The 26,911-nt window shown below is 50.8% G+C and overlaps 1 protein-coding gene across 2 annotated transcripts in view; it reads right to left on the bottom strand.

Moving 5' to 3' along the window:
* The window catches only part of TPCN1 (two pore segment channel 1), a 62,152-nt gene extending 35,589 nt beyond the window's left edge, over positions 1-26,563 (bottom strand). Inside the window, exons 1-2 of one of the 2 annotated variants that reach the window (XM_036823083.1) lie at positions 26,384-26,563; positions 23,368-23,604 (exon numbers count right to left, since the gene is read on the bottom strand). In XM_036823083.1, coding sequence (XP_036678978.1) covers positions 23,368-23,479 — 112 coding nt within the window. In that variant the 5' untranslated portion in view covers positions 23,480-23,604; positions 26,384-26,563. The remainder of the gene's footprint in view (positions 1-23,367; positions 23,605-26,383) is intronic. The other variant, XM_036823084.1, reaches the window with a different exon arrangement.
* Positions 26,564-26,911: the final 348 nt, after the last annotated feature.

Here is a 26,911-nt window from a genome sequence, read left to right as displayed (position 1 = left end):
TAAAAATAGAGCAGCGGTTCCATCCCTCAAATGGAGTAACAGGTAGAAGGCAGGACATCTGGCTGCAGTCAGCCCTTGATCATTCTGGTCCTGCTCTACCAATGCCAACATTCCCCAACTCTGATCCCAGTGCCCATTTCTGAAAGAACTAAGCCCTAGGCAGAGACAGGAGAAGGTCAAACCACCTTCCTCCACCCGCTCACATGCACCAGGGAAGCAGGAGCCAAAACGTGACTCCCAAGTAGGAGAAAGATGCCTGCCGGCATCTGGATGGAGCTGGGAGCTTGTGCGCCTGCGCCTGTCCTCCACGACCTTTGCACAGCACGGCAGGAGCCAGCGCCCGGGACACAGCAGTCCTAGGTCGAATTAATAGCGGTGCTGGTGCGGGGTGGGCAGCGACAGGCTGGCACAGATGGCAGCAGACATTAGTGCCATTTTCCCAGCCCGTGCTAGACATAAGCGTCTGCAGGAGCCCCTGCCTTGGAGACCCCCATGTGAGCCTTCCAAGCCCTTCTTCTCATGTAGGGGTCTCAGGAAATTGATCCAGCTTCTGCCTCCTGCCCGGGCCCATCCTGGTGGGGAGAAGGCACGTGGTCCTCCTCAACTTCTCCCCTTTGCCCCCATCACTTACACCACACACCACTGTGATGGTTGGTGGCGGGGGGGGGGGGGGCGCATGGGAACGCTACAGCATCCCACAGTGCAGGCCAATCCTTGCCACTTCCACCTCATTCACACACTCACACCAATGGCTTTTGCCTGGGAGCAGGTGACCCTTGGTATCTTGAAGGGCCCTGGTTTGGGTGACAGTCTTCTCCCCTGATGCACAAACAACAATTCCATCCAGTCTCTGAAATCCACAAGGACCACTGGGACAGGGAGAGAGACCAGCCTTCCGGCTGCCTTGGGAGGACAGTCCTCATGGCCGGAAGTCTTTGACATCACCTTTTTTCCCCCACCCCTCATGGCCTATAAGTCGCCAGGTCTGGGAGGGTCTCCTCTCTCTAATCCATCTCCACTCCCCACGTTCACTGGAGACTCCTGCCTTTCAGCTAAAAGTCAGCAACAGCCTTCAGGCTGGTTCTCGCCGCCTGGGCCTTTCCCGGCCACCTGACCGCCGGGGAGTCTTGCTGCAGGATGAAGTCGGTAAAGCATAAATCTGATCGTATCCCTCAGCTGCTTAACAATCTTTCAATGGCTCGCCCTTGGGAAAGACTCAGACTCAGCGAGGGTCTTCAGGATCTGGCTCCCGCTGCATCGCTCTCCATTTCCTGTTCCTTCCCGAACTCCTAGCAGACAGGTAGATCTTCAGAGGGCAGCTGGTGACTGCCGAGCACTGGGATGCCGGGGCCCTCACGCAACAGCGAGCATCACAGAGACAAAATGCATGCTCTCTAGTCACAGATCACACCTGGTGGCTGGCAGGTGTGAGGAGACATGCTGTGAGGCTACAAAGGGCAGAACAAGGACTTGGGAGGAGATGTCACAGAACAAGGACTTGGGAGGAGATGTCACAGGACGGGCATTTCCGCCAGATCCCAGGAAGGCTTTTCTAACTACAAGAGCTGCCCCCGGGACTTCCCTGGCGGTCGGTCTGGTGGTTAAGACTTCACCTTCCAATGCAGGGGGTGCGGATTCAATCCCTGGTCGGGGAGCTAAGACCCCACATGCCTCGTGGGCAAAAAAAACCAAAAACATAAAACAGAAGCAATATTGTAACAAATGCAATAAAAACTTTAAAAATGGTCCACATCGAAAACAAAATCTTAAAAAAAAAAGAGCTGCCCCCCAAATGCACTGGGCAGAGGGGGCTTTAACTCTGTCATGTCTGATTTATTAACATTAAGTAAGCACTAAGCTCTGGTGGAGCTGGGTACATATGTACTTGTCATTTTATTCCTCATGTGATCTGTAAGTTAGAAATAATTCTTAATAAAAATATTTTAAAACGAACAATGAATGGCATTGTTCTACTCGCTTGTTTGATGGGCATCCCCAGGGGCGGAGTGCAGCTCCTAGGTGCTGGGGGCGCTGGGTGGGGACTGGAGGTACCTGGGTAGTCCCTGCCCTCTGGGGGCACCTGTCTGCCGAGGCAGCACGTACGCCATCAACACAGGGCCTCAAGAGGAGGCTTCAACAGAGGGAGGTTCCCCCAGCAAGTGGCAAGTTGGACCAGCTGCCTTTGCAATTCACAGCATCTATGAATTTACAGATACATAAAGACGGTGAGGGGGACAGGCAAGGGGGTGCAGATGGCTTTAAAAATGACTCCCAACTCATGAACCACCCATGGGGCCGGCCATGCCACAACTGGTGCAGAGCCCAGCCGCTTGGATGCTGCTGGTTACCAGAAGCCTTCCACCAACACTGCCTCGTTGCACCGAGAGGGTGACAGAGTCTTTTTTAGCACACACGTCCCTCCCCAACCCTAATTAACCTCAGCCCCACAAATCTATGTAGCCCAAACCTCAGCTTCTGCTGAAATAACAAGCACACTTACAGGGCACATTCTGTGTGCCAGGCTATTCTCAGCACCATATATTTATTTATGCATTTATATAAATTTATATATTTCTATAAATTTCATACTCACAATCACCCTATGAGGTAGCGACCATTATTGTGCCCATTTTACAGATGAGGCAATGGAAGCCCAGAGAGATCTGTGAACTTGCCCGGGTCTCACACATTTAGAAGGTCAGCAGGTTCTGTGCTGAGAGTTCCCACGCTAAACCACAGAGCAGGGTTCAGCGTGCTCTATGGGCTATGGGGCTTCCCTGCGTGGACTTGAGTACTTTCTGCTGCTCATCTTAGAAACGATGAGTGTCAGGTCTGGGGTCTTAGAAACGATGATGGTCAGGTCTGGAATGGATCACAGAGACCACTTAATTGAATGCCCGTCCCTTAGAGATGGGAAACTGAGGCCAGGGAGGGGAGGTGTGCCTGTGTAACAGGGCTGATCCATCAGAGAGCCAGCTCTAGCACCCGGGCCTCCTGGCTCCCCGTCTAGAGCTTTCCCCACCACAAACAATGGTCACTCATCCCTCACTAGAGTAGTGTGGACAGTGGTGTGACACCCACTGTCTGCCACTGTGCAATTGCTGGTGCACAGCTGTGACACAAATCAAAGACAGTAAGCCACTGGCCTACTCCTACCCACCTGGGCCAAATCTGCACTTGCTGGGAGAAACAGCGGCCCCCAGGTCTCCAGGTAAAAGTTGATGATGCAACTTTCGGGGCATCCCCTGCACAGGGAGTCCGGACAACAAGGCGGTCTGGAGGGCTCTCACACAGCAGCCCTGGTCCAGCCCCCTCCTGTGATCAGGGACCAGCCCTCACACCAGCGGTTGTCAGAGACCACGTAAGAATCAACATGTTCGGGGCTTCCCTGGTGGCGCAGTGGTTGGGAGTCTGCCTGCCAGTGCAGGGGACACGGGTTCGAGCCCTGGTCTGGGAAGATCCCACATGCCGCGGAGCAACTAGGCCCGTGAGCCACAATTGCTGAGCCTGTGCGTCTGGAGCCTGTGCTCCACAACGAGAGGCCGCGATAGTGAGAGGCCCGCGCACCGCGATGAAGAGTGGCCCCCGCTTGCCGCAACTGGAGAAAGCCCTCGCACAGAAACGAAGACCCAACACAGCCATAAATAAATAAATAAATAAATAAAAATTAAAAAAAAAAAAAGCAACAGTCTTTAAAGATTATCTTTATAAAAAAAAAAAAAAAAAGAATCAACATGTTCGACCTCTGACTTCGGCACCGTACTCGCCCAGAGCAGGGTGGGTGTCTCCAGACGAGCTGGAAAGGCAAGGTCAAGGCGTACCGCAAGGGCCCAGCTGGAGGAGACGGGATGAGCTCACGACGGGGCTGTCGGGGAGCTGGCCCTCCGCTGCCTCGTCCAGGAACATGATGGCTGGCCCTCGCCTCTGCATTTCCGTCTTTCCTGGGAGGCAGCTGGCCCGGAAACGGGAGGGAAGAAGGAGGGAAAAAAAGATACACAGCAGCGCAGGAGGGTGGGAGCGGCAGTCTTCTGGCTCCCACAGCAAACCAGCTTCTCCGCTCGCAGGAGAAGGGCCAGAGGAAGCTGAGCAGGAACATTCTTGGCGACCAGGAAGATCCCATTCGGCGCCTCTGGGGCAAGTCCCCCCCACCCCAACCCCCAAAGAGAAACACTGTGTTCTGCACTTCGGGTGCCCTGGGCAGAGAACTCTCCTGTGAAACCAGCCTGCAGCCTTTTCAGGCCCGCCGACCTTCGCCACTAAAGATTTATGCCTCACCAACCCCTTAACTGCCCTCCCTGCCTCCTGGCAGTCAGCCCAGGGAGGGGAACATAGAGGAGAAGGAACAGAAAGAAACTGCTGAACTGACAGGCACTGGAATACAGAACAACAATAACAACAACAGAAGAACGGCCTCCAAGCAGGAGAGAAGTTCCCCACGCAGAGGACAGGATGACCTGTCGCACAGATGGTAACGCTTCCTCCAAGCTGACGTGACAGGGCCCAGACGCTCCCTGCAACACAGCTGGCTGCTTTGCATGCAGCCTCTGAAACGAGCCCTCCGTGCGCTGGAGCACAGCGTGCAGCCGCATCCTGGTGGCACTGGGTAAACAGAAACAGTTTCCATGTGCCGGCTGTAAAGCGGAGCCAGGGAGGAGAGGGAGAGAACGGGCAGGTGACGAGGGCTTCTGTGACCCTCCCTCCCATCCAGCGAGCGCAGGGTCCACTGGGGCTGGGTAAAATCACTGCGGCCTTCCTCTGGGGCCTGGGCAAGAGGTTGCTTTGGATAAAAGGCATATGAGCTCCTCGTGGGAGGTAGTTCTGATCGGAAAGACTGCAAGGCAGTGACTGTTCTTGGGCAGGTTTATACTGAGGACCCCACCCCATTCAACCCTCCCTCCTTTTCATTCTCTTACACATACACAACCTTATGCATTCACACACACACACACATCCCGCACATCCTCTTCAAGACAAAACGCAGCCCTGAACACCCAAGTTCGCTCCCAGCTGTGCCCCTCCCAGCCCTTGGTTCACGGTCTTGATCCCCAGAGCCTCAGTTTCTCCACCCATTAACCGGGACTGGTGCCAACTGTGCACCTGGGCATCTGAGAAACAAATGCGAATACCCACAAAGCACTTGGAGCCCTCCGGACACCGGTGCCCACCAGAATGACAACGAGCAATCACCCAACCGTTTGCCAGTTGTCGCTGAGAGCCCCACTCCATGGGAAAAAGCTTGAAGGGGAGAGGAAAATAAACCAGAGTGACGCTGATGAGTTTTCCAGGCACGGCGTCGCCGCCCTGCTTCTGTGCCGGCTGGCTCTTTAAAGGCCCCCAGATAAAAATCAGGCAAAAGACACTACACCGAAAGAAAGCAGAGCGCACATTTCCTTCTGCTCGAGACTTCTCTGCTGATGACTGATTGCAAGATGGCCTGGGAGGTAGACCCGTGTCATCAACCCACGTTAGGAAACGCTGTAAACCCAGGCAGAACCCCGGGCAGATAGACTAACCTCCACAAAGGCGAGAGCTGGCGTGCAGCCCTCCCAGTTGAATCGCTGGCCTCAAGCCCAAAACCTGTCCTGCCAAAGGCTTAAGCCAGAGGAGGAAAGGAAAGATGAAAGGCTCACCCAGGCCGGTACTGGGTCAAGCACTGTTCTAGAAGGAGGAGCCCTGGTTTGGAAGTAGCCAGGATAACGCCCTGCGCCACCTCCAACTCTGTTTCTGGCCAGCTGACAGGGACGTAAGTGGCCAAATCCAGAGGGATTCCCTGCAGATACACAAGGCCAGCCATGGAAGGGACTTGAACTGGGTAGAAAGTTGAGAGCAGCAGCTATAAACAGAGGAGATGTACGGAAAGTCAGGAGGGGTGAAGATCAGAAACAACAGACTCTTGGGCGGGGCCCGGAAAATAAGCATCTCTTGGTAATTTAGAGTAGCAACTGCTGTCCCAGGGGCCCACCCTCAAACTGGCCACACAGGGAACTCACACCCTGAGGTTGCAAATGTGACCTTGAGAGCAAGTCTCTAGTCTTAATAAATCATGCAGTTATTTGGGGGAGAAAAGGGGAGGGGAAAGTTTTTAAAAGGCTGACCTTCTAGATACAAACAAATATGGTTTCATTTGAGGAGACATTTACTCAGCACCTACTGTATACCAGGCATTGGGTTCGGTGTTGGATTTGAAAAAGTAAAACCATGAACTTTGCCCTCACGGAGTTCACAATCAGGAGGCAAAAGAAGGGATGTGATTCTGGTGCATTAAAGGCACTTGTGGGCTTCCGTGGTGGCGCAGTGGTTGAGAATCTGCCTGCCAATGCAGGGGACACGGGTTCGAGCCCTGGTCTGGGAAGATCCCACATGCCACGGAGCAACTGGGCCCGTGAGCCACAATTACTGAGCCTGCGCGTCTGGAGCCTGTGCTCCACAACAAGAGAGGCCGCGATGGTGAGAGGCCCGCGCACCGCGATGAAGAGTGGTCCCCACTTGCCGCAACTAGAGAAAGCCCTCACACAGAAACGAAGACTCAACACAGTCATAAATAAATAAATAAAAGAACGTGAATTTCTTTAAAAAAAAAAGGCACTTGTTAGTTACAACAGCCTAGAAAAGGATGTGAGGACAACTACCGTCCACAGGGGCTGGAGGAAAGAGGCAGAGAGGGATTCAGGGGCGATATCCGTGCTGGCTTTGAAAGGATGAGGGATGAAAAGGTGTTCAAAAGGGGGATGGGGATGGGGTGAGGGGTACATTCCAGAAACAGGAAGGTCATGCATAAAGCACAGAGAAGCAAATAGCAGGCGATGTCTGGGAAACTGCAGAGGGTTCGGTAATTCTGAAGCCAGAGGTAAGGCTGATGTGTGGGAATGAGAACAAGAATAACAGCTCACACTCAGTGCTTTACGTTTGTTAATTCTTTTAAGTATAAAAAGCCCCATGAACTAGAGACTATTAATATCTCCAGTTTCCAGACAGGGAAACTAAGGCCCAGAGAGGCTAAGTGATTTGCCCAAGGTCACAGAGCAAGAAAGGGGCCAGGCTGGGGTTTGAGCCCAGCAGCCTGACTCTTTTGTGAGGCAGGAGCAATGGGTGGCCTGTAAGCCATGTTAAGGAGACTGGACTTGAGCTGCTGGGTTTTACCAGCAGAGCAGCTGGACCAGGTGTGCCAATCGGAAATACGCAGGCCAGGAGGGCATTCTCGGTTATACCGTCATCCCATCTACATTCTGCACAGGCAAAAGGGCAAGGTCCTTTCCCTGGAGGAGCCATGGTGAGCTCATGTTTACAGAGCAGTTAACTCGCCAGGAGCCGCTGGGGGTCATCTCCACTGTCTCACTGTCCTGACCACCCTGCACGTGAAGAACCACGTCTCGCCACTGCTACACAACCCACCACCACCCTCTGCCAAGGCACAGAGAGAAGAAGGGGTTTGCCAGATGCTGGCAGATAATTTCTTGGTGAGGCTGGAAATGATTTCCATCTTCTTTAGTCTGTGAATTTCAAGGCTTGACTTGGAATTGTAGTTCCTGCTCCCGGGCCCCTGGGTTTTTTATGAAACAAAAGGCTTTTATTCCCACTAATAACTCATCACAAAGTATTTATTGAGCACCTAACCATGTGCAAAAGGGCATCGGATGCTTTGAGAAAACATTTGTAAACACTACATCCATCTCAAAGGCCTACTTTTCACACACACACACACACACACAGAAAAACATGCAAACTCCACTCTGTTTACCCAGTGAAGAGTGCAGCACCTGTGTGAACATCTGTCCTGTATTCACTTGGAAGCACTGGAGATGCTAATTGTGAAACGTACAGGGATGGGGACGGGAGCAGTACAACAGCAAATGGAGACAAAGGCATTTTTCACTGCACACTGGCGCTCCCTGGGCCTCTGCAGGGGGTCAGCGGATAAGTGGTGCTCAGAGGAACAAGTCTGGCTATGAGACTCGTTCTCCAGGTGGGCTACTGATCAGAGGTCTACGCTAGCCCCTACCTGGGAGCGCCTGGGGGACTGACTGGACCCGGCTCCCATGAACACTGGCCGCAGCCCGGCATCTGGATCTCCTGTGAGCTGGTGGCTATACTCAGAAGAGCAGCAACAAGGGGTGAGATGGCCGGGAGGCACAGGTCCCTTGGGGGAGTGACATGTCAGGAGGAAGTCTACAGGAAGGTTCCCTTTCTGTCGAGTGGGGAAGAGAGCGCAAAAGAGGCATTGTGAATAAAGAAAAATACAATGGAAACCAAAAAGCCATCCTAAAGGGTGGGCAGGAGGTGGGGCTACTTCAGTTGAATTGTCTCTGCAATGCACCTGGATGGTCAAGGAAATTAACATATGGTTCCCCCATTTGCCACCACGGCATCCCTAAGAAAATCCAAAACCCAACTAACATTCCTTAAGAGGAAGAATTTAATAAAAGGAAGGGCAAGCTCAAGTCCTCAACTCAGAGAGTCCTTAGATTATCTACTCAGAGGCTCAAGGAAGGGAGTCATTGCTACTTTGTTGAAAATGAAACCCTGATACTTTACTATTAGTTAGAGTTTCCACTTACTGAGGTGGTACCGGGAGATGTTATATGGAATTTCCCGTTTAATCTTTATGTCAACCCTGAATGGAGATGTTCTTCTCCCCGTTTTACAGATGAAGAAAGTGAAACTCAGGGAGAAACCGAAGCTTAGCTCCTCCTTCAAGTTTGCACAGCTGCTGAGAGATGACACTGGAAATTCGACCCCATCCTTTGCTATAGACCAAGAGACTCTGAAGAAATGTCAGAACACACTACATCATCAGCATGTATGATCACTCGCCCGACACACGCACATTTCTAACAACCTGAGGATTCTCCCAAGCTATCCCCGTCTCCAGACTTGGGAGCCCCTGCCCACCCTGGGACAGTGTCTGAGCTCCAAAAGGAAACAGCACAAAACATGCAGCAAAAGCAAACAGGTCAACTGGCCTGAAGGCTGAGCAGGCTCTGCAGCTGAGAAAGTCTGAGCCCCGTCGAGGTGACCAGACAGGCTCCAGGGTGCACAGTAAAAACTGCCATTCACAACAAAAAGGCAGGCCAGCCAAGTGCGAACAGCCGAGCCGGCAAGAAGAGGGGACCCTGGGGTGCCACAGAGAAAAGGCGTCACGCTTGTCGACGACCACCCACAAGTGAAAGCCAACGCATCCGGCAGCCTGGAGTGGCTCCAAGCCTTTAGCCAGCGCCAAGCACAGTCACTCTGCCCGAGCTGATTTCCAGCAAGAGCTCAAAGAATAAGAAAAAACAAATAAATAAAATCCCAGTCTAACAAAAAGAGAGATTAACAAGAGGGAGAGGTGGCCTACGAGTGGCGGGGTGGTGGAGGGGCGAGCTCAGATGTGAGGGAAGGTGGGACCACACCACCCCGGGCTGACACGGCAATTATGAGACGTGTGGACCCCGGAGAACTCCAAAAGCAGAGACCAAAGACATCCCCAAAGTAGGCTGCTCCTAGGGGAAGCAGGGGCCAGGGCCCGCCCGGACTATTTCTGACCTGATCACACGTGAATGAGTCTCCTGGTCACCCCAGATGGTTCCAGGGGCTGGTTAAGCTGTGACAAAGAGTCACTTGGGACCCTGGGTGTTTTGGGAACCTAGTGACTCACTCCCAGATATGTTACTTCATGGGAGTCTGTTATTAAGTGCCCTGGGTGTGTGCAGAAAAGATGTGGTCTGTGACTCTGCAAAAACTTGTGCTCCCAGAAAGAGGCACATCAGGACCCGAAACAATAGCACCTGCTCAGGCACAAAGCAAACCCTGATTCAGCACATGAGACATTAATCAAATCTGTCACGTGCAGGTGCTAGGGAGCAAGCAGGCCTCCACGCAGTGTGTTCAGAGGATGCGAAGGTGTAGAAGTGCAGCCGCTACCCTAACCGGTTAGGGACGGTTAGGGAAGCCTCCATGGAAACAGAGGACAAGATCTTCAGCTGAAGAAATATGAAGTGGGGATAGATCAGAAACAAGAGACGGCAGCCCACGGGAAGGTTTGGTAGTGAAAGTGGTTCAAATGAAAAAAATGTGAGATTATGTGACTGTTAAATAAAGGAGATGATAGGGGACTTCCCTGGCAGTCCAGCGGTTAAGGCTCCGTGCTCCCAATGCAGGGGGCACGGGTTCGATCCCTGGTCGGGGAACTAAGATCTCGTATGCCGCGTGGCACAGCCAAAAAATAAATAAATAAATGAGATGGTATGAACAGCCCTACGTTTAAGACTTTTGCTTATTGGTTCTGATTTCTGGGAGGCGTAGTGAAAGAATGAAGGCCCATCAGCCAGGGGTATAACTGAGGTGGAATTTCTCATGGCCTGGAAAGTGCTGGGGCCACTGCCACGTGGATGGGGGCCAGGCTGGGAGGGTGGATCAGAGGCCTTGGCATTCAAGGTCTTCATTTTCATTTGATCCAAGAACTTGGCCTAACCCTCACCAAGTGAACGGGTCTGAGTTTATGGTTTCCTTATCTATACTCTGAAGTTAATGAAAGTTTCAAAGCCACTAGAGTTTGCATGGAGAAATGTTCCCTCTGGGCGAGGCCTGAAAACAGAGGTGGCAGGTCTGCGATCCGAGAGCAAGAGGGACCCACAAAGCTGCCTTCCACAGGGGTGTGCTGGGCACACAGCAGCCCACCAACACTGACGATGAACGAGGCCCACTGCTCCACTGTCTGCCTATGCAGGTCACTTCCCTCCCTACCCCTCGACTTGCACATCTGAAAAATGGGGATAAATACTGTTACTTCACAAGGGCTCGTAGGAGCAACCGCTTATGTTAACATTACTGTACACAGTGTTTCCAACTGCAATCAGTTGTAATAGTGCTTACTGCCTCCAATGAGAGAGTAGCAAGAATGGCTCTGGGGAAGACTTCTACTTTAAGGTAACATAAAGGATGCTCTGATTTGTAGCTCCTGGATTAATTGTTGGGCCAGGGTGCAGGGGTGGAGCCCACAGAGCACTCATGGGAGATATTTGCTAGTGTTGTTCCAAATGCAGGCTGAAGTCACCAAACGTTCACCTAGGAGACTCCCTAAACATAACTGAGTCTTCCAGGGAAAAACAAAGCCCCTAAATCATGCCTTTAAAAAAAAAAAAAGATGCTGCTACCGTATCATGCGCTTGCTTGTGCTATAGCTAACATACACAGGGAAAGAGACCTAAAAAAAAAAATATTTTTAGTTTGTCATCCAAACACCCCAGTTGTAATCCAAGATGACAATTCCTCAGTCCACGGAGGGTGGTTATGAGAACAGAATTCAACCCTCCTTTTCTCCACTGAATGGAAATACCAGCCATCCGGGAATTATCATGAAAGAGGATAGAGAGAGTTAGATCTATGCTTCCTGGCTGAGCAGATTGAGAACTTCCTGATCAACTCTCCAGCAGGATGGATTGTTTAGAGGGCTGTGTCAGTGCACTGCAACAAAGCAGAAACTTATCTGCTGGATACACTTAGAAGCCGTGCCTTTTTAAATCGGGAGAATAGGTCCTTTCTGATCCTAAGAGCTTGGCAGCAGAGCATATTCACTCCAATCTCTGCTTTTCTTTCACTAATTACTTTCTCCTTGCCAGATACAGCTCCTGACGTTACTAATCTGAGACACACCCTCCTACACATATATCCCAAGCCAGGCGAACTCACGAAAGGACTCACGGGTTCCATATTGTCCAGATGTTTCCTGAGTGCCTAGGGTGAGGCAAGAACTGCACTGAGCTTCAAGAGACGGAAAGAAAGAGAGAAAGATGCCCAGTCTGGGACTTCCCTGGTGGTGCAGTGGTTAAGAATCCATCTGCCAATGGAGCGGACACCAGTTCGATCCCTGGTCCGGGAAGATCCCACATGCTGCGGAGCAACTAAGCCCGTGCACCACAACTACTGAGCTTGCGCTCTAGAGCGCGTGCTCCCAACAAGAGAAGCCACCACAATGAGAAGCCCACTCACTGCAACTAGAGAAAGCCCATGTGCATCAACAAGGACCCAACACAGCCAAAAATAAATAAAAAATAAAATTAATTAATTTTTTTAAAAAAGAGGCCCAGTCTGACTCCTGCCACTATAGGACATGCTGGGAGTTTCCTCTCCACCCACCTCCCAATCTCCAGAGCAAAATGCCATCCTTATTCAGGACTGACCCACCCCAGGGTCTCTAAGGCAGGTCTCTAAGGTCTATCACGGTGGAGAGAGATGGCCTCCGGAGTTGGAAAGAATTCAGCTGGAAGAAACGTTCTCATCACGTCACTTTCTGGTTATTCCACCAACTCTAAACTGCTGTCTGGGGAATTCCCTGGTGGTCCAGTAGTTAGGACTCGGCGCTTTCACTGCCATGGGCCCGGGTTCGAGCCCTGGTAGGGGAACTAAGATCCCGCAAGCTGCGTGGCACGGCCAAAAATTAAAAAAAAATTCTTTTTAAGAAAAAAATAATAAATAAAATGCTGTCAGCATTCCAGGCTCTCCATAAAATAGGTCTACCTGCTCTGACCACCCCCCCTAATGAAAACGGCTAACATCCCCCCAAGTGCTCCTTCTGCTATAAGCCAGGCAATGTGCCTGTTTGAGGTACGCTGTCTTGGTTCAACCTTGGGACAGCCCTCTAAGGTAGTATTGGTATTAGTTTCCTTTTACGGATGAGGAAACCGAAGCTAAGGGACGTTATGTCAAGCACCCAAGGTCCCACGGCAGCAAATGGCAGGGCTAGACTCAAACTCGTCGTGTGCTCTGAACCACGCCCCAGACCCCATCTGCCCCAGCGCTCTCTCATCTCTGGCCTGCATGGGGAGGCTCGTACCCCCTCTTTCCCTCTGCCCAGGCATTCGGTCCTGTCCCCAGCATCCCCAACTCCCACCTGTGCCTAAAACTCCACCTGGGACTTCCCTGGTGGTGCAGTGGTTGAGAATCCGCCTGCCAATGAAGGGGACATGGGTTTGAGCCCTGGTCCAGGAAGATCCCACATGCCGCGGAGCAGCTAAGCCCGTGCGCCTCAAGCACTGAGCCTGCACTCCAGAGCCCACGAGCCACAACTACTGAGCCCACGTGCCGCAGCTACTGAAGCCCACGTGCCTAGAGCCCGTGCTCCGCAACAAGAGAAGCCACCGCAATAAAAGTCCGCTCAAAGCAACTAGAGAAAGCCCGTGCACAGCAACGAAGACCCCATGTAGCCAAAAAAAAAAAACAAAACTCCACCTGCCCATACGCTGATCTACTCCCTCAGGTGAGCCTTCATCGTCTTTTGTGTTCTCAACTCCTGCCACAGTGCCGTCCTATCAGAATTTACTGCCAGGGCTACAAACTCAAATGCCTGCAGGCACCAGGCAGGTAGCAAATGTGGGAAGCTGGGGTGTGTGAGACGGCAGGTGCTGAGCCCTTGTGCTGTGAACAAGCATAATACCTGCTTAAAATACCATTCAGGCCGAACAAAACAGGTCCCATCATGTGCCTAGGCCACCCCCCTGCCACCTGGTCTTGCCACCCATTTCCAACCACTCTTTGCAGGGCAGCCTGAGTGAATTTGCAGACACTCCCTGAAACGTGACCGTGTCACTCCCCTGCTTAAGGCACTCTGGGACTTCTGCATCACCCCCAGGATGAAGCCCCACTCCTCAGCATGGCCCTGGAGGCGGAGAGACACCCCAAGATCTGGATCCGATCTCTCCTCCCCACCCACCAGTCAAAGCGCCAACCACACGCACCTGTCCACTCCGACTCTTCTACACCTCTGCTCCCCTGCTCCTTTCCCTGAGATGGTCTTTCACTTCCAGCTTCCACTTCCTGCTTCCTGTTCGTCTGCTCTTTAAACACTGAGCACAATCAAGCTTAATCTCTCTAAAGCCTTTCCTGATGTTCTCCCTCCCCAAATCAAGCAGACTGACTCCATCTCCTGCCCCAATATTTCACCTCCTTGGGAAAGCGCTTCCACCTCCCCTGCCCATCCTTACTCTCTCCTCCTCTAAATCCTTCCACGGTTACAATAAAAGCCACAAAAGTAGCACGTCATATACTCGTCTGTCTTATTGCCAACCAGACCATAAATCCTTCACGAGCCATAACTAGATCTGCTACGTTTCTGTGACCTCCGCAACAGCTGTTCTAAGCTCTGAAGAAATCCATGCTGGCCAGTTGAAAAACTCTACTTAGCTTTTCAGTTGACAAGATGACAACGATTCAAGAAAAAAAAAGAATTAGAAGACGACTAGTTATGAAACTATTACTTATTTTTAAACTTCTAATGCCCACTTGAATCTTTATTACACATCTCAAAGTCAAAGCCAAAAAAAAAAAGAGTCCCATGATCAAATAGCTAAGAAAAGAGAAGAGGGACTTCCCTGGTGGTCCAGTGGTAAAGAATCCACCTGCCAATGCAGGGGACGCGGGTTCGATCCCTGGTCAGGGAACTGGGATCCCACATGCCGTGGGGCAACTAAGCCCGCGCGCCACAACTACGGAGCTTGCACGCCTCAACGAGAGAGCCTGCGTGTCGCAACGAAGAGCCCATGTGCCGCAACTAAGACCTGACAAAGCCATGAATAAATAAATAAATAATAAAATAAATCTTTAGAAAAAAAGAGAAGACAGTCGTAAAGTTGGATGCAGGTAAGAAAGAAGGAGCAAAGGGAACTCCCGCAGAGAGAGTATCAGGTGAATTGCAACCCAGAGGAAGCAAGGAATAAACAGAAAGGAAAGATGAAGGGGATCCCGGGAGATGCGCCCACCTGCTCTGTCCTCCCACCTCACCTGCCAGGCCTGGCTCAACCAGGGATCGAACCCGCGCCCCCTGCGGCGGAAGCACGGAGTCTTAACCCGCTGGACCGCCAGGGAAGTCCCGAAATCTGGTCTTTCTTTAGGTGAAGCACGCAGAGGCAGAGACAAGTTCCCCCAGCCAGTTCTGAATCTCATGGAACGGCATCCAAAGGTGAAGAACCTCTCCGAGGCCATGGAGAGCACGTCCGTTGGTTCTGTACTGTTTCCTTCTTTTGAAGGAGTTCGTTCTGAACAGAAAACAAAGGCTGAACAGGTAGGTTCTATGTCGTAAAGTAGCAGCCGCTGACTAGATTTTACTCAGCTGGCTGTTTGAGAAATGTGAAACGGTTGCTGATATCTAAAAGTCAGAAGGCTTCCGATGAAAAGCGTAGGTTTTGATTTTTCTGGAAACACTGGAAAATGTAGTCACAAGCAGCCCGTGAGCCTACATGGTAACGGATGGCCAGAGGGAAGTATCAGCCAGCCCACCAGACAGCACGTGCGCTCCCCAGCGTGTCCCAGGCCCCCCCGGGCCCAGGGCAGCCACGTGCTCAGGCACTTCCTACAAGGTCACTTCGGCTGAACCACAGCCTCACAAGTGCTTTGAGTAGAGAGAGAGCCATACGTTTTTATGAGTAGATAAGTACCTCCAATAAAAAGCAAACACAGCAAAGGGGGTCACCAGTGCAAAAGGCAACCCCAGCACTGATGGCCTGAATCAGTTCTCCTGTCCAGGGATACCCTCCAGGCAAGTGATGATAGGGGGTCACCTGCCCCTGGGAACCAGTGACCTCGGGGGGTGGCCCTCCTCGGCCACCCCAGCTGGCCTTTTGAGTCTCGTGCCCTGCTCCGAGGCTGGTCCTCTTTTGCCCTTCCTTTCCCAAATCTTGACTTCTATGAGTTCCCATTTTCAGCCCAAACTGTCTTGTTCCACCCACCATGATGTAAAATTTAGCCAAATGCCTGTGCATTAGAAAAGGGCGTACACTGAGGAGAAAGCTGCATGAAGTCGTGGCTGTCCTTTGTGGTGTGTTGTTTTTTCACTTGCCCGTCTTTTCTAGTTTCTCAGTGATGACCCGATACCACGTGTACAATGAAATCCCCGTAAGTTTTGCTGTTTTTATAACACGAAAGGGAGTTCCAGGTATGGAGCTCCAATTGAGAATAACATGCCTTGCAGGAAATAAAAGTTTAACTGAAAAAAAAAGAGATGAAGGTAAAGATATCGTAGAAACCAACTTCCTTTTGGAAAAGAAACTCTGGCCTAAAGTTCTACCTCTTTCACAAAGCTTTACTTCCTGGAGTGCAGCACATCAGCTCAGAACCTGAGTTCCCGAATCAGAAGACCTGGGTTCCAATGCTGCGGCCAACACTTCCTGGCTGTGTGACCCTGGGTAAGTTTCAACCTCTCAGAGTGTCAGTTTCCTCTTCCGTCAGATGCAGATGCTGAACCGACCACACAGATCCGCTAGGAGGACCCAATGACTGAGATGGTACATGTAAAGTACTTTCAGACACTGCCTGGCACGTGATAGGGGCTCAATACCCATGAGCCATTATTATTATTATTATTTTTTTTTTTTTTTGACTGCATTGGGTCCTCGTTGCTGCGTGCAGGCTTTCTCTAGTTGTGGCGAGCGGGGGCTACTCTTGGTTGCGGTGCGTGGGCTTCTCATTGTGGTGGCTCTCTTATTGTAGAGCACGGGCTCTAGGCGCCCAGGCTTCAGCAGTTGTGGCTCATGGGCTCTAGAGCGCAGGCTCAGTAGTTGTGGCGCACAGGCTTAGTTGCTCCGCAGCATGTGGGAATCTTCCCGGACCAGGGATCGAACCCATGTCCCCTGCACTGGCAGGTGGATTCTCAACCACTGCACCACCACGGAAGTCCCGAGCCATTATTTTTATTGTGAATGACCTTACTCAGCTTGGACTGATGGGGAGAGAAGGGAGAGTCAGGAAATGTCCAAATCAGGGAAGTCACCCAGCAAAGGGAGTCCTGTGGACTCCCTGAGCATGAAGGTGGGATGGGGGTGGTCTTGGGACCAATGTCCCTCCCGTGGGCTTGATCGCTTGGTGCCTCCTCTGGGTTTCCTTCCAGGGCCACCGTGCTGTGATCCGCAAGGCAGCCCCGGGGGCGGGCACTGCAGCCGGGGGCCATCAGAGCCCTCCCATGTTCCCTCCCCGACTCGGAGGCTGAGAAGTTGAGTGTTCTGCCTCACGGAGCGCTCCTGGAGCAAATGGGAACTTGGACCCCCTAAGGCAATGGGTAAACAGCAGTTCGGCAGCCGCTCCAGCCTGCACCCAGCTGCCACAACTGCCATTTTGACACGGTAGCTTTCGGCGTGCGGAGGGGAGAGATGGCATTTCACGGCAGGGGCCCTGAGGCAACAGACAGGATCCCCCCATGAAGACTCGGAGGGTGGAGGAAGTGAAAGGCTTCAAGTGTGGGTCACGAGGCTGGAACCCAGCAGGCCGGATGCTTGCTCATTTTAACTGGTGCCTCCGCCGGCCTGGTGACACAGGCATTCTGCCTTGGCGAGGCCCTAGGAAAGCCAGGGCACCAACTCCGGCGGAGTCAAATGCCCAAGCTCCCTGGGAAGCTGTGACAGTCTAACTGCTGTTCGGTCTCCAGCTGCCATGCTGCTTTTGCTTCCCAGCTCGGCAGTGACCACCTGCTGTGCCAGGAGTGGGCCAAAAGAGGGTTCAGATCCTGGCCTGGGTTCAGCAGCCCCGCTGAGGCACTATGACCTTCCAGAGAAGAACCTAGTCTCTGGTCATGACGATCACGCCTGTGACTGGGGCTGAGCACTTACCATGGGCATCACACACGTGATCTCACTAAATCCCCACGATAACTCTACTGGAAGATACTATCATGATCCCACCCTACAGACGAGGAGGCTGAGGCTTAGAGACGCTAAGTTCCATACTCAGCTAGGATTGGAAGCCTGCAGCTCGACTCCAGACCCCGAATGCTTAACCATTCCACCACCCAGGGTATTACCAGTGACAAAAGCGACCCAAGTCCTTGGGCTTTATTTATCGTTTGGCAAGTATGCTGGGGAAGCTTGGTCAGAGAGAGAACAACAGACACAGATTTCTGTGATGGAGCACCTACCTTGGGGTTGGTCACCCCTGGGAATACAGCCCCACTGCTCTATCCCAGCTCGTGTTGGCTACATCTGCCCTGAGGCCAACAGCTCTGGCCCACCTTGACCGAGACAGGTGCCAGCTGGCTCTGCCTGCAGGAAAACTCTGGAAAAGGAGCCAGGGTGCCTGCCATGTGTTGGCCCCTGCAAATGGGCAGTGGCCCTCCACCTTGTACTGGATCCCAGGTTAACTCCTGATGATACATTAGGCATCGGGGCAAAGGAGGGAGAGGGGGTCCTCTGCTCTATCACCTTAGGCCTTATCCCTGCATGGCCTGTCACCAGAAAGCCATGAACCACCAGCACCAAGGTAGTGCATGAGACAAAGTGCCCTGCTCAAGCCTCAGCCACCGCCTTGCCCACAATCCTTTTATCACCCAGAAAAGGCCGATAGTACAGGCCCATCTTAGGCAGTTGTTGGGTTTAAAGGCAGTGAGAAGGCAAAAGCTGAGTGTGAACAGAATTCCCCTGGAAAATCCCTCGTATCGCTCACAACATTCAGGCTCTATGGTCTAGAGATGGTCCAGACCGCTGACTGATGCGCAATGCAGACAGCCGGCTATCTCTAAACTGCACTGTCAAACGCCAACCCCACTGACTATTTTCAAGGTTATTCCTAATTCCATGCTTTAAATACCTTTGCTCATACCTGCCTCCTTTATCAACCTGACATCCCTGCCTGTGAGTCATACATTAGCATTTCAGCAGCTACTCTTATAGCCCAGAGATGTCTGAGTCCTGGATAAAATCCATCCTTTCCCATATAAGGAAAAAAAAAATCCAAACCCTCCAGTTTCCTTTAGGGATAATTCCCCAGCGTTGATCATCCCTAGCATAGGGTCAAAGGGCACAGGTGGCACAGCCAGATTCCTGGGGACCGCATCTAAGGAAAGGGCAGGAGTGTTATGGGCTGAATTGTGTCCCCCTAAAATTTCTATGTTGAAGTCCCAACCCCCAGGGCCTCAGAATGTGACTGTATTCAGAGACAGAGCCTTTAAAGAGGTAATTAAGGTAAAATGAGGTCATATGGGTGAGCCCTAATCCAATAGGACTGTTATCTTTATAAGAGATTAGGACACAGACACACAAGCTGAGGACACAGTGAGAAGGCAACTGTCCAAGAGCCAAGGAGAGAGGCCTAAGACAAACCAACCCTGCTGACACCTTGATCTTGGACTTCCAGCCTCCAGAACTGTGAGACAATACATTTCCATTGCTGAAGTACCCCCCCCGCCCCCTTCTGTGGAATTTTGTCATGGCAGCCCGAGCACACTAAGACAGGGAGTGTGTGGTACATAGCCAGAGGAAGGCACCAGTGACAGCTGCTGGGTCAGGGCGGAGGCCCAGGCTCAATCAAGGCACACACCCTCAGAGAGCTGGCTTAGTTCTCAGTGGCGGTCGTGCCCACATAGCTGCCAATTCTGCTGAAGGCCTCTGTCTACATTCTTTTTTCGTTTTTTTAAATTGGAACTTGTATGTTTTATTTATAAAAATGATAACAGAAACTTTCTTACTTTTTAAAGACTATTGTTAAGTACCCTGCATTTAGTTTTCTTTAGAGAAATGCTATTTTTCAAGGATTTTGTTTTTATAAAAACTTTTTTTTCTCTTCCCTTCTGTCTGCATACTGCCAACGCCTTAACACCTCAAGGGTTTCTATCAGCCACAGACCGGGGGGCAAGGATGGCAGCCCCCAGGACAATCAGCTGTGCTGGGAGTGATGAGACTCCAGCCACGGGTGAACAGAGGCAGGAGGGGCTGCCGCCCACCTCTGACGGGGCCCTCAGACAGCCCCTCCCATGAGCTACCAGGCCTCAGAGGCCCAACTAGGTTTATTTGGACCATGACTTGTTGAGTGCCTGCATACAGTAGACAGCAAGCTAGGTGATGCACAGATGAATGAACACCTGGGGCCTTGGAGGTGATCAGATGGTTAAAGAAGTCATTTCCGCACAGTAAGTAGCTGTAATAACAGAAGCCTAGACCAGATACCAAAGCAGAAAAGGGCAGTCAGTAATTAGCCCCATCGGGAATAGGAGGTTCAGTGAAGGTTTCAAAGAGATGGGATTATCAGCAGGATTGTCAAGACAGAACTGAAGCTCATGAGTGAACAAGAGCCTGGGGAAAGCATGCCAGACAGTTACCAGCAAGGCGGAGAGGTTTAAGAATGTACTGGGGATTCAGAGAACTAGAATTGTGGGTTAAAGCAGGAAATGGGACTGGTCAGGCAAGAAGGCACTAGAACACACATATGCTGGCTAAGGAGCTCGGCCGTCATCCTGTAAGGGACAGGAAGGTCCTGGGGTCGGCGAGCTGGGGAAATTACAGGCAGACCTCAGAGATATTGCAGGTCCAGCTCCAGACCACTGCGATCAGATGAATAGCGCAATAAAGTGAGTCACATGAAGTTTTTGGTTTCCCAGTGCATATAAAAGTTATGTCTACACTATACTGTAGTCTATTAAGTGTGCAATAGCATTATGCTAAAAAACAATGCACACACCTTAATGAAAAAATACTTTGTTGCTAAAAAATGCTAACCATGGGACTTCCCTGGTGGCGTAGTGGTTAAGAATCTGCCTGCCAATGCAGGGGACATGGGTTCAAGCCCTGGTCTGGGAAGATCCCACATGCCGCGGAGCAACTAAGCCCGTGCACCACAACTACTGAGCCTGCGCTCTAGAGCCCACGAGCCACAACTACTGAAGCCCACGCACCACAACTACTGAAGCCCGCGCGCGCCTAGAGCGCGTGCTCTGCAACAAGAGAAGCCACCGCAATGAGAAGCCCACACACCGCAATGAAGAGTAGCCCCCGCTCACCGCAACTAGAGAAAGCCCGTACGCAGCAACGAAGACCCAACGCAGCCAAAAGTAAATAAATAAAATAAATAAATTTATAAAAAAAAAAAAAATGCTAACCATCATCTGAGCCTTCAGTGAATCGTAATCTTTTTGCTAGTAGAGGGTTTGAAATATTGCAAGAATTACCAAAATGTGACACCGAGACAGGAAGTGAGCAAATGCTGTTGTGAAAACTGGTGCTGAGAGACTTGTTCGATGCAGGGTTGCCACAAACCTTCGATTTGTAAAAAAACGCAGTATCTGTGAAGTGCAGTAAAACAAGGTACGCCCATACCAGGTCAGATTTGTGTTTTAGACGGACTGCTCAGAGAAGCGGGCAGGGGGGACCTTGGGAAGAAAGTCAATGCCAAAATCCAAGCATGAAATAAGAAAGGCCCATACGGAGGAGATGGAGCAGGCAGGCCTCCTCTGAAATCTCTCCTTTCCTCTAAGAGGCACTACTGTTTTTCCTAGCCAGGCTTGGTGGGTTATAGCCATTAGTTCTTAGAAATTTTAGCAAATATCACAGGAAGAGGATGAGATAGGAAACTGAGGCACTAGTGCACTTCGCAGAAAGCACAGTTTCCCTGGACCCCATCAGTTGTTTATTTTGTTTTTCTTAAACGAACTAAAATGAGCCACCGACTTCGCCAAGAAATGAATGGCCTTACTAGCGGCCTATCCAAGGTTAGTTTTATTGTCTACTTGGCCTATTTCCCTATCATCAAGCACCGTCATCGTTTCAAAACCTGATCTTGACGAAGAACTAGGCTGCTCTTCCCACTTTGATCCTTCAGGAGAGCTGGACAGCCTGTCATCAACTCTGATACTGTGGGAGGACTTAAAAGTGGCACCCACGACAATGATCAGGAGTCCAATTTAGAACCTTGAGCCTGGCTATTTCCAGAATGATCCATACCCTCTGCATGTCAACCACCCTCCCTCCAGTCCATTCCCTCACTGGCGATGGACTTAACCGTTCCCCTCACTAGGGGGTATCCTGCTCTGAAGCTGAGACAATGTCACATTCATTTACATCCCTTTCCCCAAAGCACCTTACATGGTGGCGTTAGAGGGAAGATCAGAGAGACACTGCTGCTTGCTAGCTGTGTGACCTTGGACAAGTTACTTAACCTCTCTGAGGCTTTGCTTCCCCAGTAAATATGGATAATAACAGTAACTCCACCTTGAGGTTATATGATGAAATAATATATGCAAATGCTAAGGACCAGCACTCACACTCATTAAGGGCTTGTGAAGAAGGAAAAGGAGAGGGAGGAGGGGGGGAGGAGGAAAAAGGGAAGAAGAGGAGAGGAAGGAACTTTGGGGTCAGTCCCGGGTTCAAATCTCTGCTCAACCGCTTGCTTGGCTGTGTGACATCAGGCGAGTTCCTTAACCTCTCTGACTCACAGTTTTCTCCTCCGTAAAATAGGGATAATACTGTCTACCTTGCAAAAAGGATCTTAGTTAGGATAACAGGTAAGAAAGAGCCTGACACGTAGCTTGCCAACTCTAGGGTATTTAAGAAGTGGGCCTGAAATCACAGCCACTGATTTCTTGGTCCTGAATGGCACTTAGGGGAAAAATCTGGTCCACTTTCTAACCTTCCTCGATCGCCCAACTCTGCCACTCTGGATGGGTGAACACGCTAAAGCAAAGAGAGGCCAGTTTAGAGGGGGCCAGGCCTCCCACTGCACTCCCATCCACGGGAACAACGCTGTCCTTCGCCGCTTCCAAGGGGAGGCTGTTAAGCTTCCTGCAAGCCAACTGTGTTCTCTCTGGACAAAGGAGATGGGAGAGCCAGGCTTATCTTTCCCTGGACCCGAGCAATAACCCTGGCTCAGCAGTATGGCCTGTGGGTAGAATTTCCATCTGCTAAGGAGACCCTAAAGCACTAGTCCCTGACATCTTAGGACCCTCCGTAAAAGGCAAGTTATTTTAAGCCTCTCTTGGACCCAAGGTCTGAGCAAACGAAGCAAATGGCTTTGGGACAAGAAAGGTTTTTAAGACCTCTCATTCTGCCAGAAACACACTTAAAATCTAAAAAATTTAAAGCTCACAACCTCTCGTGGGTTCACTTTGTGCTGCTGGGTTTTGGTTTAGAGGAAGACGAAGCAAAACCCCAAACCCTCAAATCAATGGATCACGACAAATGCTTGCCCGCTTCCACCCTGTCCTGGGCAGTACAGGGACTGAGTGCCAGTGGGGAGAAGCAGTCAACTCCACTTTCCTGCCAAGGATCAGGCAGACAGAGGCCAATGTTGAAATCTGTTTCTTTTTTTAACAAGGAATGGGGCAGGGAAGCTAGCCAAGGAGAAGGTTTGCCTGAGGTCCCCACCAAGCATCCATGAACAAAACCAGGGTACCACAGGTGCAAGAGAGGAGAGGCGCTGAGGGAAGCAGGGCAGGCTAGTCCCGGAAAGCACCCCTAAATTGAGGGTGCAGGATTAGGACCCCACAGGATTAGTCTCTCAGTAGTTTCTGTGTCAGAACTTGGGAGTCAAACATCGGGTCAGGCATTCAGGTACATGCATCTACCATCAGACCACCAAGCCCACAACTCGCCCCCTGAAACAGAAAAGCTGCACCCCCTCCCCCAGCCCACCCTACCATCTTACTTCTGCTGGGCAGATCCTCTTGGCCCAGGCCGTTGGAGGGAGCCAGCGGGGTGCTGCCACCTTCATCCAAGGTCAGGATGAGGGGAACGTCATCATCTAAACTCACGGCCATGTTCTCCTCTCCTACAGCCCTCAGGATGTGATGTCCAGAGCTTTAAATAGTCTCTGCTTTGAGCTCCAGTTCAAAGCCACTGGCCCAGAGGTTCTTCTCAGAAACTCCTCCATCAGTGGCATCTTCTAGGGTTTGGGGGATTAAAAAAAAAAAGGACAATTATCAAAATACAACCACTACTGATGAAAATGTCTGGAATTAGATAGTGGTGATGGCTGCATAACCTTACAAGTATACTAAAAACCACAGAATGGTACCCTTTAACATGTAAGATGATGGATCTTACAGTAATGTTAATTATATTTCAATAAAAAAGAGTATTGCAGTATAATAGCACTAAAATTCTGTGCAACATTAAATACTGAAAAGTTAAGGGTAATTATGTTTGGAGATTGGGATTATGGCTAATATGTTCCCCCTCTACCCTTCTTAACCCTTGTTTGTGTGTGAGTTTCATAGAGGTTTTAAAGACTTAAAAATATATATATATACAACCATTCAAATAATAGTAGTTAATACTCAGTGAGCGCTTACTATATGCTGGGGCTCTTCTAGCAATTTTTAAGTAAAGCTGATTAAAACTTCGTAATAGGGCTTCCCTGGTGGCGCAGTGGTTGAGAGTCTGCCTGCCAATGCAGGGGACACGGGTTCGAGCCCTGGTCTGGGAAGATCCCACATGCCGCGGAGTAACTGGGCCCGTGAGCCACAGTTACTGAGCCTGCGCATCTGGAGCCTGTGCTCCGCAACAAGAGAGCCCGCGATAGTGAGAGGCCTGCGCACCGCGATGAAGAGTGGCCCCCGCTTGCCACAACTAGAGAAAGCCCTCGCACAGAAATGAAGACCCAACACACAGCCATAAATAAATAAATAAATAAATAAATAAAAAAACCCAAAAGTTTAAAAAAAAAAAACTTCGTAATAGATAAGTAGGATTATTATCCCCCATTACAGAGGGGGGTGCTTAAGGCTCAGAGAAGTTAAGTAACTTACTTGTCCAAGAACCCACAGCTGGAAAGCCAAGCTTTGAACTACACAATCTGACTCCAGACCTGTGCTCCCAGCCACCATACTACAATTCCTCCATGTCCCAGCCCTGGTATTTAGGCAGCACTTAGCTCCAATGACCTATAAAGAGTTAGTGTGCCAGGTCATCTAGATTTGCCCATATCACTCTTATTATTCTCCTAGATTTAGGTATTTGGGGAGGAAGGGGAAGAGACTAGAATATTTTTTTAAGTGATGTCCGGAATCACACAGCAAAAACACTCATTCTGAACTCCCAATTCAAAACGGTCAGAACTAGCCTGTTACAGTTCCTATTTATAAACATTCCCATTTCCGCTGAGGAGGACCAAAAGAAAAGCAAACACTCAGCAGATCTAACAGCAGACCTTTGAACTTGAAAACAGCAGCAGGTTCCTTCCTCAAACTGCCGTATTCTGGTCTCAATCAAGTTTGCCTCCAAACTAACCCACTGAATGGCAACCCATCAATTTACTTCCTTCAGGAATCACCAGGACAATCCAGGGCAGGCCCCTGTGCATCAATATCTTCTTAAAATTAGGCAGTAAAAAGTGAGCACCATTCTTTGCTGCTAAGCCTGTAGTGCTCTGCCCAGCAAACTTCCTGCGAGATTTTTTTTTTAAGTTTCCTCCAGATCTGGGGATTAATTTCACTTTTAAATCTCAGTAGTGGGAAGACAGAAAAGGAAATTCCAAATGAGATGTTACCATTTGGCTGTCTTAAGCATTATATGTTTTATTTTTTTTCTTTTTGGCTTAACTTTTTATCACAGATATTTTCAAACACGCTCAAACGTAGAGAGAATATATAAATGAACTTCCTTGTGTTGATCACTCAGCTTTGACAATTATTAACATCTTGTCATTCTCTCCCATATTTATTTTGAAGGCTGGAGAATCTATTAACTTTCTCAACTCATCAAGAAGAACTTTTTTAATTGTATCATTGTTATCAAAATAGCTACTGGTTTTTATTTTAACTGTATAATATATGACTGGTGCTTGCAATGCATGCATTAGTTCTGTGGCTCTCAGCCGGGGTGATTCCCCCGCCACACACACACATTAGCAATGTATGGAGACATTTCTGATTGTCACAAGTAGGGGGTAATAGTAGGTAGAGGCCAGGGATGCCCGGAAACATCCTACCATACACAGGTGAGACCCACCACAACATAGAAATATGTGGCTCAAAATGTGAATAGTGCTGCTGTTAGGAAATCTTACTTAGCTAATGTCCCCACTTCACAGATGAGGAAACTGAGGCTTAGCAGGGTTAACTTAAACTGCTTCTTGTAAATAAACAGCAGGGAAGTGATAGAGTCCATATTGCAACCCAGGCAGTATGAATTCAGGGACCCTCCCCACTTAACCATTACCCTTCATCTCTTCCCAGAGGGTCCCCTCATCTGAATTCAAACCCATTATTTCACAGAGAGGAAAAAGTGAGGCCCAGAGGAGAGAAGGGACTTGCCCAGGGTCACAGTGCTTCTCCCTCTGCTGAGGAGCCAGAAGGGAAGGGTCACCCCTAGGGACAGGTCCTAGGGAAAGAGGGCAGGCAGGCTCTTGCGGGGTGGGTCGCCTGAGGGCGCCAGGGAGACAAGCAGACGAGGGAGGAGGGTAACGAAGAGGAGTGCGGGCTCCTGCTCCACGTGCTCGTCTTTGCGCCCCTTCTCCCCGCCCCGGGCTTCCCCGGGCGATCCCCACGCTGGGGTCCCCGCGACCAGGGCTGGAGGGAGAGAAAAGCGGCGATGACTTCCCCGCAGCCCCTCTTGGCCCTACCTGCCCGCCTCCCACGTTCCAATGCCCTCATTCCGAGCCCCCTGACCCTTGACCCCTGCCCTCTCCATCAGGCCAACCCTCACACCCCTTGAATTCTTACATGCGCCGCCCCAGCAACCCGGACCGCGCGCCGGGGTCCGCACCGCGCAGCCCAGCCCTCCGGCGCCGCCGCCAAAGCCACGAGCCCGGAGCTGTTGCAGCTGCAGCAGCCGCCGCAACCACCGCCACTTCAGCCGCTGCCACCACGGCAGCTGCGCCAGCTCTCCCATCCACCGCCTACTGTTCCTTCCACCCCACCGGCCCCGCCCCATTTTCCTTCACCGCTGCCTATTGGCTACCTCGGCTGTTATGGTGAGCTCTGATTGGTCAAGTCTTACGTCCTTCCCCAGTTCTTGCCTGCTGCTAATGCAGGACTCCCTGCCTGCCTCCTTGAGAAGGGGCGGGACGAAGAAGCTCCGCCCCTTTCCCTTCCGTTTCTCCCCGCCTTACTCGGTCAGCCCAACCCAGAGGGAGGCCCGAGTCTTCCAATTGGTGGAGGGTTAGAGAGACGGTGCTCCTGATTGGTCAGTCCTCAAGAAGGTGGAACGAACTGGGCAGGATAAGGAATTTAATGGTGAAGAAGAAAGTC

This window comes from Balaenoptera musculus, chromosome 14, assembly GCF_009873245.2.
Source record: "Balaenoptera musculus isolate JJ_BM4_2016_0621 chromosome 14, mBalMus1.pri.v3, whole genome shotgun sequence".
Classification (NCBI taxonomy): Eukaryota; Metazoa; Chordata; class Mammalia; order Artiodactyla; family Balaenopteridae; genus Balaenoptera; species Balaenoptera musculus.
Note: the sequence above shows the minus strand (reverse complement) of the source record. Positions and strands in the feature narration are given on the sequence as shown.